Source organism: Tribolium castaneum, chromosome 10 (genome assembly GCF_031307605.1).
Source record: "Tribolium castaneum strain GA2 chromosome 10, icTriCast1.1, whole genome shotgun sequence".
NCBI lineage: Eukaryota > Metazoa > Arthropoda > Insecta > Coleoptera > Tenebrionidae > Tribolium > Tribolium castaneum.
The window spans coordinates 8,761,206-8,773,607 of record NC_087403.1 but is presented as its reverse complement, the minus strand read 5'-3'; the positions used below and the strand labels follow the sequence as shown (position 1 = coordinate 8,773,607).

At 32.1% G+C, this 12,402-nt stretch overlaps 1 protein-coding gene across 1 annotated transcript in view; it reads left to right on the top strand.

The window, feature by feature from the left end:
- The first annotated feature begins 1,219 nt into the window (after positions 1–1,219).
- dve (defective proventriculus) overlaps positions 1,220–12,402 on the top strand; it is a 33,810-nt gene continuing 22,627 nt past the window's right edge. Inside the window, exon 1 of the mRNA XM_962836.4 lies at positions 1,220–1,459. Coding sequence (XP_967929.2) covers positions 1,364–1,459 — 96 coding nt within the window. The 5' untranslated portion in view covers positions 1,220–1,363. The remainder of the gene's footprint in view (positions 1,460–12,402) is intronic.

The following is a 12,402-nucleotide window of genomic DNA, read 5'->3' as shown; positions in this document are numbered from 1 at the left end:
GTTTTTAGGAGCCGTGTTTTTTACATGACGCTGTTTTTAACAGGTTCAAATTATTCAGACAGCTTGAGTTTACTGTGGCTGTGGCGCTACGGCAAGTTTTCTCTTTATTTGTCTTTATCAGTCTTTAAATCACGTTATTCTAAAAAATTTTTCATACACTCATATTTAAATCTGGATTTTTGGTATAAAATTTTTCATCCATTTATTAAGGTTCGTTTTTGCACCGCTACTCTTTCGATCTGTTCGTTGTAATAGGTAAATTTAGATGATATTAACTGTACAATTTTTTTCGTGCGCGTCCGCTATACAGAGGGTCCGTTGTAGAGAGGTTATTTTACATTATTTTTTAACGCTTTTGTTACGTTACTACAAAAAGGTCCGTTAAGTCCAAGGTGTCCATTAAGGGAGGTTTTACTGTACATTGTGGCTGATGATCAGTGTGGAGCAGTGTATATGATATCAGTGTGGTGCTAGAAGTGCGATTTTATACATTTTCATCCGTGTTTTAAGGGTCGGCGTATCTTTGAAAGTGGGTAAGGCTTTCCTGATTGAAAAAGATTGTTTGTGTTGGGGGATTTGTTCGAGTGATTTTGGAAATGTACGTTATCAATTTTTCAATATTCTTTGCATGTTCGTGTGGTATGTAAATTGCGATTAGATAAAATTGGCACGATTGTATCTGTGTTGGAGGTACAAGAGTGAGTTATAAAATTATCATAGAAAAACCATAACGTTCCGACGCATGTGGGACCCGTCGTGTGCATCACATTCCAGCCGTTTATTTTATTTTATGCGAAAATCTGTAGGGATGAATAATTTGCTTGAACCCTTTGTTGCGGGTGGGACATCCTCTGTTCAGATCCGCCTATTCCGACGCTGCAACTCCGCCTACAGATCTACTCATTTGAGCGTCTCGACGCTCCTCTGGCCTCTCAAGCGCAGGCGCTCGCCTAGTTAAAACTTTCCAAGAAAGCGCGTTAATTGCGTGAAAAAGCCCGAAAACGGGCTGCGGGCTGACCACGGTCCGAACTGGGTTCTGACCGCATCTGCATTGACTCAACTTGCGATCACCTGAATTGAAGATTGAGACGTCCTGATCTGGTTGGCTAGTGGGCCGGCCATATTCATTAAGAAAAAGTGTGCAGTTGATCGTTTTTTAAAGCATAGCGTGTTTGCGCAAGGGGTGGCGCGTTCTACCCCTATCTTGCGCTCGCACTCGCGACTCAGGAGCGACTCAGTCAGTCGTTGCCGGGCGTCCGTATCGATAGGTTGCCGTGCTTCAGCCGGCTCTGAGCGCTCTGTCACGTTGCCGGTTCACGTTGCCGTCATGTTGCTCTAATTCGGTTTACCTAAATTCGAACCTATGACGATGGACTTTCAGAGTGCGATGGAAACGTTTGCTGAAGCCTGGGTTGCAGCCAACTCCAAGGGTGCTCCTCTGTCAGACGTTGCCACTCAGGTACATTAATTAGCGGTAATTTCTTTCGACGTGCTGGTGCGCACAGTTTCGATCTGTTCCCCGGAATATCCCGGATTTGCCAAATCCGGGATTAGCCGCGGATCGGGAATCGATGAAATTGACGGCCCGTCCTCATTCAAACTCACCCACATTTTTATTTTCAAATATCGGGACGAAACTCAAGTTCAATAAATATCGCTAATTGTTTTTACTTTGATTTTAATTAGGTGGTAATTGCAAACAACTTATAGTAAGCATAATTAAGACGTCATAGCCAGTTATTTATACATTACATTGTATGACCTGCATATTGTATAATTTGTGAAGATATTATGTTTAATTACCACAACATTAACGCACCGATTTTCGTCAATAACAAATATGCAAAATTTCTACGAGATTTTAATTGCCATTATGAGCAAGGTTTTCTAATGATTATACACGCTATTATCAGTTTGTTTTTAAATGTTTTATTAGATTATAAATCAAAAGCTCGTAGGGATATTTATCACGAGATAATATGTACCAACGAAATTTGATATTAGCAGAGTCGGATTAAGCGCCTGGCCCCAAAACTTGATAGGTGCATGTTAACTTCGGAAAAACAAATCCAGTTTAATGTTCTGCAGGAAGACACAAAAACAAATTTGCAAAGAATAAATTACTTTTGCTCAAATTGTTGTTATTCATAAAATTTTGATGTCTTTGTAGTTAGGTGGAACTAAGTTAGGCATCTAATAAGCCGTAATTTTGTTCCTTATTTTTGGTGAAAGAATTGGTAGCACCACATATCCATGGCTACACATTTTCGTTGTTCTTGTTTTTGTCCCTATAAATTTCGTTGAAACATTAATTTTGCCTTTTGAACCCGTTGTTATCCAATAATGAAATTTACTGCATTTAATATAGGCAATAAGTACAATGTTGTGGGAAAAATTTAGCTTCTCGTACAAAAAATTATTTTATTCCGAAAAAATTTTTCACCGAAAGATATATAAGGTGTGAGCTATTTCTAAATTAGCTCACTGATTATTCTGCATTTTTGTCACTTTTTGCTAAAAATTCTTAATGTTGCGTCTATAGAATTCAATATTTTACAAAATTCTTATCGTTACTTATTTCTGTATTTTCTTTTAAATTATTAGAGATGATTTTTGTACGTTTAATGCCATTTTTTTTTAATAAAACAAAAACCGAAACTGCCAATTTCTATTATTAAAATTAGTAAAACGGTCTAACATGTCCGTCTATAAAAAAACAAACTTTAGGTCATTTCTCCTTACTAAATAAACCAGTAATTACTCTTATTCAAATAGCAAATTTTACTTTGTAGTTTTGAAAACGACTAGTAGGTATTTTGTAACTTCAGACACTAATTGTTTAGCTAATATATTTTTCTGTCCACCGTTCTACTAAAGGACACAATAAAAAATTACTCGAAAAAATCAAAATACTAATACGAAATGAAAGCCTCATTTTCATAACACCCTCATTTTTTATTACTATTTTAATTTTAGAATTTACGATGAAAATATAGGAGAAATTGTTATCATATGAAATAATTTTAAACCGAGTTCAAAGTCAGAACAGAACAGAAATACAGGTTGATTTAAAAAAAAGAAATTTTTGTTTATGGTAGATATAAGCTAACGATTTTAATTTTTTTCTTATTTTACGATGGAACATGTAATAGTACAAACTTTTTACAAAAAATATTTAAAACATCAAAGTTATAGAGATATTTGAATTTTTCTTAGTTGTTTGTAATCTAGGGCCCCCGCAACTTAATCCGCCTCTGGATATTAGAGAAATTCGCAAACGCGCCAGAGTTGTTTGACATTGAGTTTTATAACGGATTACAAAACTGTGATTTATATTAGAATTCTATCAGGAATTTTCAGGCGCCGACTTAAAAAATGTTTTGTTTTGCTGCTATAATAGAGAATTCCCATTGTGAATTTTACCTGATCAGGTACCTGGGAGAGACCCAACCATAAGGTTGTCATTAAATAAAGCATTAACTTTATGACTAATAGGTTTATACTAATCGTTTTCCTTTCCTAATCTTGTAAACTTGTAGAGTATGGGCTAATAAGTCGCCGACTCTCACAATTTAAAAATACTTTACGACCAGTCTCCAAATCGTTTTCAAAGAAATTTTGCCGTTATCTCTCCCAATTGCTGCTTGTAAATTTTACAATAGTAAACTTTTCCGGTTTTATTACATCCCTTCCGTTTCCTCCTAGAGCACCTTAATCCGGGTTGACCAGTACCAGGGATTACAGCTCACCTTGAAACTTTAAAGCTTTTGATTTTAAAACAAATAGTAGCAGCCTTTATACAACTATTTATTCGATAAATCCTTCTGTTTGTCATCCAATATACCGAACCGTGATTTGTAAATATTAACTGAGAGATAAAAAATGTTTTTAAGGGCCTAATCGCTGCACGATATTGATTAGCATAGCAATAAGCGCACAATGGGAATTTAATAAGCTTTTAATCGATTTATAGACAATAGTTAAAACGACCGGATTTAAGATGAGTGCGTTTGCAGTTGCACATATTACTAACAAAATCCAGTGATAAGATAATGAAATAAAGTATCTGAGTTGCATACAAATAAATAATAAATTTGTTCCCCGCAAGTAAACCGTTTTATTAGTATCATGAAAGCGAGGGTGGTTTGAATAGGGTGCTACAGGTGGGAAACACAGGTAAAAACATCATGTCCTTCCGGGCGTTACACATGAAAGGTTGCACCGGTCCTTCTGTACCGGTCATTCCACAGAATTATGTTTTAAAACAGGACTACCTTTTATTTATTTCCCTTTAAACTGGTTATACGTAGTTAATTATTTGGTACGTAAACCGCATTAATTAGCACTGATACAACTTGTTAACGATAAAACACAATGTCAGGTGTTGGTGTGACGTTACGACAGCTTTTTGGCATCTTAGTAGTTTGACCTTTACTCCCCAGTTAACTAGTAGTGCTTTAAAGACTTTCGGCTTTATACAGAGTGGTGCATTTCACGAAAATATTTTTTAATACACAGAGTGTCCCAAAAAAGTTGCTATTATTTGCTATAATAATATGCTATTATTTTTTCCTACATGTCCCTAAAATTTTTTCAAATCGGTTTTACACCTTTAGTGTTAAAAATTAATAAAAAATACAAACAGTGCTCTTTTGATAACATTGTAACTAGGTACGTGTTGAGCAAGGTCTACGTGTAACAGACTTACTAATTAAATTTAATTGCTCTGAATTACTACAGGGAGTGCACAATTTACTTCCAAACTTTTTAAATTTAGGAGCTCTTTATTTTGAATGGAGACCCTTATTTACTTTTCCATCATTTCATGCGGAATTGGAAAACGAAAATTTTGTCTTATTACAATTCTATCGTAAATCCTAATACGTACGGAGTTATTTCCTAAAAACGTGTTCTTGATGACAAATTTAATGTATAAAAGTCGAAGATGGCTCTAACCTTGTTTTTTTCAAACGTTATTAAAGTTTCACTTTTTAGCAGGTACCATAGAAGCTAAAGTGTCTAATTATGTCCAAGCAACAATAATAATCATTTTTGCCGCTTCGACAGTGCAAAATCTTTTACAGCTTTGACAGCAAATATTATAGACGCTTGATAATAAATATAAAGCTCTATTAACGTTACTAAAAGTCAAATTAAAAGTACAGTTTGTAATAGTAGCGCTTTGAAAATAAGCCGCTGCTTGAGCGAGGCATATTTGTGATATCTTCATCGCGGAAGCCTCTACGGTGTGTGCGTTATTTATATTTGTTGCAATTGCAATGTTTGGACTACGTGAGACGTTTTTGTCATCTCCTGAAACTTTAGCACTTTTCTCTCCGCACCATCGAATTATTTTTCATAATTGCTACAATTTGCTGGACTTTGTACCATTTCTGAAGCGGCTTTAGCTTCAACTTTAGGAGGATGTGCAATCAATGTCTGCCATGGAAAAAACTAGAAACCAATGAGTTCTGATGCAATTTTTTTTTAATTTTTATGAAAAGCAACTTTTCTGACATACTGAGTTTTTCCGATTGTTTATAACGTAACTACATATAGAAATTTTTTTCAGAGCAATCTAACATAATCACTGAAATAAGATCCCAAAATTACCGTTTAGAGTATTTTTCCTCGTAATTTATAATGTTTTGTATGTCAATTATGTCAGGGTTGTTTCTGTTTTGGTGTTTTTTCTTATATATTTTATCTGTATAGTTTCTATAACTGTAAGGACTACTCGTCCATTTAGGTAATTATTATTATTAATTATTATCTTCCTACTGATAACGCTGCTTGGTCAGTTTTCGGAAGATGACTAAAAAATCAATAAATTAATTCGGTTGTTTCTCTTAAAAAAATTAACGATTTATTTTCATTTAATTGCAATATATTTTCTAATTAAATTCGGCCTGAATTCATCATATATAAGGATAATGATTTAATGGAACCACAAAATCATTACCGAACTGCCAATATTACCAAATTGCATTATTTCAAAACCATAGGATACGGATTATTTGTGTTACCGTTACTATATTTTAGGATAATCTGGAATCACAATCACAAAATGACTAAAGCCAATTTTTGACGTAAGAGCATTGCTAAAATATCACATTTTATTAAAATCGTTTGCTATATGCGAAATAACAAGTTCAAAAATAAAAATAAATTATAATGTCTTTGATTGTTCCATATGACTGAATATGCCGACAGTTATAATTATGTCGTCTCCCCTACGTCCAGGGTCTCCAACACCAAACGGATGAACGAAATTTTGAGGGTTCTGACAAAACGTTGACTTAATTTTTTGCCTTACTAAAATTTGGTTTGAATAAAGTTGATTTATCGAATGTTGAAACGTCAATACATTTATTTATTCAAAAAGATTTTTCATATCAATTCCATTGCGTCATTTTAAATTACATTAAAATTACCATACGTATAAAAATTTTACAATTATAATCATTAACCATTGCCCTGTAATATGAGCAGCAAGGAAAACTAACTTTGTGCGTAAATATCAACGATTAAGTTGATATTCTTCTAACTAGTGATTATTTTTTCCAGAGGCGGATTAAGTTGATTGGGGCCCTTAGAGCCTATCTCTACTCCCCCAAAAAAGTGATGGGTTTTAACAAGCAATAATTTTTAATATTTTAATAAATGTTGAACATTGCACATGTTTGTGCCAAACAAAGTAATATTTCCAACATGAATTTATACCATAAAAAAAATTCCTGCCGTTTTTAAAAATCACCCTGTATTTGTGTTCTGAACTTGGTTTAGTAAATTCATCGATTAATTTTGCAGTTTTCTTTTATCTGAAATTTTTAAGAACTAATTTTTGCAAGTAAGTTATGTGTTTTCATTTAAACTTACAATGTGTTTATCATTGAAATTTTTGTATACAATTTTTCTCATAACATTGTACTTACGTACAGTCAATCATAAGCAATGAATTTTATCATTTATGGACACAATATTTATGGACACAAGGTATTATATCTATCCTCAGGTATTCGATAATAACACTTTCACAGAAAAAAAATGGATTCAGAATTCACAAGAGTCTAAATTTAGACAAACATAACTTTGATCCGAGGTAGTGTTAGTTTTCAGGTGCTGATCGAATTTCAATGATAGTTTTTATTTTTATTCGTAAAAACCTTTCTTAAACTTTTCAGATCGTCACAATTAATTAGTTTGTTTCTGACTTTTTTCTTATACTCATGTTTTGTGTCATTGATATATATGATAAAAAGAAAGGGCCCCATTAGACTGTCCTGATGAATCCCTTTTTTAATCTCCATCTAGTCTAATTCATATTTATTATTACAATGGTCTTAAATTTTTTTTCGACCCAATTTGGTAATTTTTTATTTTGAGTTGCACTGAAAAACGCAATGGAATTTTGAAAAAGTTTAAAAACAGTACTATGGTAAACATAATTTAGTAGTTTTTGTGCAAAAATGCTTGAAAATATTTTTTATTATTCTTGACAAAAAAATACACAACTTCGTAATTTTTTAGGAGATTTATGATAAAACTCGGAAATAAATTTGAGTTTTTCAGTCAAAAACGTGCTCAAAATGATAAAAATGGAATTTCTCGAAATGTGGGAACTTAGAACTGAAAAATCACTACACGCTTGTAAAATTCCAGAAAGTGTATTCTTTACTTTAATTTGGTGTTTTTATGAAATTTTGTGAAAAATGAGAAAATCAAATTAGAAAATGTGCTAAGACGCTTAAAGAAAACGTTTTTTTTTGACCTAATTTGCGCTTTTGTGTTTTCGACTTAATTTGGCGGCTTTTGAACTGTTGTAATGGTAATTTAATTAAAAAAATTAGGTGGTGTCTAACAATTTTTATATAAAACAAGTAGAAATAAGTAAATATGACGTAAACACAAACACAAGGGATTGTAAGAACCGGCAGAAATAAGAAAATAATGCAGTAAAAGGTTAACACATAACATAGCTAAATTGTAAACGTAAGACCACAACTTAATAAAAGTATAAATACCCTTTAGTCATCGTGATTATCTAGTAAATATAAGAAAAAGGACGCAAACGTAAGAGCGTAACAAAACTTAAACCCTAAACGTGGACCGTAAGAAAACTACCTTCTTGGATCAAAAAATATTTGGAACTAAATTATTATTATTATTTCGTTACGAGAAAAAACTGAATTAAACTGAAAAAGAGAACTTTTATTTTTTAGAAAGTAACAATACAAGATTGTATTAGCAAATTTATGTCTTACAATATTTTTCAAAATTTTCAAGAAAAATACTAACTTAAACATGTATTTTGTGAATTAATCGATTTTCTCTAGTGTGTTAATTTTATAATTGTCAAATAAAACAAAATACTTCGATATATAGAGAACTTCCAGTGTAAACTATAGCAAATTATTTTCATATAATTTTTTGCACTTTTTTTCTTTTTCCTGTCCCAAAGTTAGAAAGGGAAATTAGGTGCAGAAAGTACTGTTGTGACAAGTTGTTGAAACAACAGATAATGAGGCCTGAATGGATATTAAGTTGCATGTGGCGGTTTATTTGGGAGTATTAAATCGTGATGAATGGATTGGTGGTGCAGCTCGAAGCAGTGGCAGGCAGAGAAGAGAGCAGGGTGCACCATAATGGGATAGAAGATCGAAACATTGAGAGAGTACCATCACCATCGGCAGTATATAACCCAGTGCAGTTTCGGCAGACTCCGCAGGTCGATGCTCCTATTCTGGCCCTGCATACTTACACAACTGCTGGCACTTTTTGCGCACTGTTTCGTAGAAGTTAAGCTATAGCCGTCCTGTCACTCACTCTTGTACCAAAAATGAACCAGATTCCTTACGTCTGCAATCTGATTTTTCGCGGCTACCCGAACGATTCTCACGCTCGCAGCCCCCAAATTCTCCGTTCAATCGATTTACTTTTTACAAATATTTCCAAGATCATAATAACTTTCATACCTTCACAGACGGATTATTTCTATGATGGTATTGTTTCATTTTTGTTCGCGGAGAAACGTTATATTAGCAAAAAATTCTTTCAATTCGCTGTTTGTGGAAAAGGTCAATATCCAGACACTTCGCCTAGTCCTGACCCAAATCCAGTGAAGCATGTCGCTTTGATAGAGGGAAAATGTGCGATGCTCTATTCCTTCTGACCTTGGCAAGGATATGCCGATAATCAGGTGGAGTCGCGTTTTTTTTTCATAAACGTGTGAGGTAGAGTTGTTTTGTATCATCTCTGACTGGGTCGCTTTCGCTTATTTGTGTTCAGGGGAAATTAAGCCCAAACCTGGATTTAAACCATTATTACTTTACCAAAACCATTAATTATTGCACTACTGGACTAAAACTACACAATGTGTATCAAGTTTTTTTAATCTTTTATTTCAGTTCAAATCAATTCTTTCTCGGAATGAAATAGTCAAGTCATTTTGCGCCAAATATTTTTTAATTCATGAAAAAAGTCATGTTATACTCTTACGTTTACGTGTTTTGGTGTTTATCCGGTCTTTTCTTACATATTTTCAAGTTGATTAAACGGTATTTATACTTCTATTAAGTTGTGATTATTTTAATTTTATTTTATTTTCAAATGTAGAGAGTGATTCGAAAATTAAGTATACGTTTAAGTTTTAAATTATGTTACGCTCTTATGTTTACGTCCTTTTTTATATTTACTCGATAATCACGTCGATGCAACAGTATTTATATATTCATTATGTTGTGGTCTTTCGTTTAGAATTTAGCGCCTTTACGAGTATGTGCTTAACTTTTGCTGTATTATTTTCTTATTTTTGTTGTGTTTACGTTTACGTTTTCTTACAATCTCTTGTTTGTGTTTATATCATATTTTACTTATTTCTACTTTTTAATTTTCGAAAAAAACATTTTCTTCAAAAGTTTTAGCACTTTTTTCAACTTGATACTCAAATTAAGGTAAAGAAGACAATGTTCTGCAGTTTCCCATGCGTGTAAGGTGATTTTTCAGTTCAAAATTCCTGTATTTCGAGAAATTCTGAAAAAATTAAATGGTGTTTTTTTACCATTTTTATCATTTTAATTTTTTTTGACTTAAAAACTCAAAATTTTTTAATTTCATCATAAATCTTCTAAAATATCGTCAAATTTGCGCCGTTTTTTCAATCATTTTTGCATAAAAATTACTAAATTAAGTTCACCATTGTTCCATATTTTACCTTTTTCAACCGTTTCAGCACTTTTTTGGCTTGATACACAAATGTTTTGCAAAATTTAGTGGAAGTTTTTTCTTTATAAACCGTTTCAGCATTTTTTTCAGCCTGAGACACAAATATTTTTTAAAATTCTGTGCGAAATTTAGAAACTAGATTTTCTAAATTTTTTTAGAAAGCTAGAAACTTATTAATTTTTCGAAATTTTGTCAAAAAACGTCCAAAAATTTCAAACTTAATGTAGACTTTATAGGTTTGTAACAATAAGTTTGCGATTGATTAAACCATTCAAGGACAAATTCGATATCTGGCAGAAAATTTCATATTAGATGTTTTGAGTAGAATTTTTTTTTCGAAAATTTTAGACCATATATGTATCTACCATTACACAAAATTTTGTTTTGAAAATTGTAAAAAATTTGAAATTTGCTACTATTTTCTATTGTTACTCTTTAAAAAATAATTTTCAGTTCTTGTTGGAAAGAACATTTGAATTATTTGAAGTCATTTGGTTCCAAATATTTTTTTAATTCAAGAAAAAAGGTATGATACACTCTTCCGTTTACGTCATGGGGTGTTTCCGGTCTTTTCTTATTTTTTCAAGTTGACTATACGTTATTGCTACTTCTATTAAGTTGTAGTTACGTTTACAATTTAGCACTTTTTTGATTAAGGATTTAATCTTGCTGCATTATTTTTTTATTTCTACCGCTTCGCTTCTTCAAACTTCTTCACTTTTACCTTCTTCAATTTTTATATTTAAATGTCTCCGGTTTTACGTTTGCACAGACGTCTATCTGTTCTTACAATTCTTTCTTTATGTTTATCCGACATATTTTACTTGTTTCCACTTTTTTATAGCAAAATTGTCAAACTTGATTTGGGTGCTTTTACCACTGATCGCCTTTCGCACATATTTTAACACCATTTTTTAATTAAACCCACATTACAAACTATAATTACTTGAATAAGAGAAAAAAACGCTAACATTTTGCACAAATCAGTTCATAAGTAAACAATTAAGAGCAAATTAGGTCGAAAAAACATTTTCTTCTAGCGCTTTAGCACATTTTCTAATTTGATATTCTAATTTTTCACCAAATTTCATCAAAAAACACCAAATTAGTTTCTGTAATTACATTAACTTTACTGTATTTATTTATTAATTACAGTTCGAGATTTATGTAGGTACTTCGAGAAATATGAATATGAAAAAAAAAACAATTAAACCTCATTTTAAAAATGACATTGTTTTTTTTTTCCTTTTCATGGTTTTCTGCACGTTTTTGTCATAGAGACTCGAAATCTGTAGCGAATTTTGTCACAAATTTCCCACAAAATCTCCAATTTCGTCTTGTTTTTATATTTTTTAGTCAAAAATAAAAAATATATAAACTATTGCCAAACTGGCCCCGTTTTTCGTGCATTTTTGCACAAAAACTACTAAATTAAGCTTATCATTACATAATTTTTGAGCTTTTTTAAGATGTCAGAGCATAAAGTCAGGAACTCACTTATATGGCGAAATTCAAAAATTACCGAATTGGGTCGAAAAAACAACTTTCAATTCTAAACCGTTTCAGCACTTTTTCTACTTGAAACACAAGTGTTTAGTAAAATTTCGTCCAAAATTTAGTGAATCGTTGTTAACTTTTACGGTAAAAAACTTTTGTTAAATTTTGTCAAAAAACGTCCATCAATGTCTTAATGTAATGTAATGTTAATGTAACACAAATTCGTTATGTGGTGGCCAATTTTATATAAACACATACAATACAATAAAAATTTAAAATTATTGACAGAAGAAATTAATCCAATGCGTATGCGCAATGTAAAAAAAATCTACTTGCAGAGATTTTCAGTGGAGGGGACCGGAAATCTGTTCGTCTTAAAGAGGAATTCAACTTATAAAAGTGAAATTACATTGATTTCTATTAGTAAATGCTCGGGACCAACCAATCCGTTTGACTTAATGAATTTTCGGGATATAGAAGTCTTCGTATAAAGTTTTTACTGTATCTTTAAAACAGCGGTTTGAAATTTTTTTTAATCCACTTGCAGATTGCTTTAATGGGTTGTTTGGCGCAAATTCGAATATTTCCGCGATATTTTTAAAATTTGGTAAAGTCTGTAGTGTCGTAGATAGGGAGAATGTGGCGTATAAGAAGAAGAGGTTTTTGTTTTTAAATTAGCAT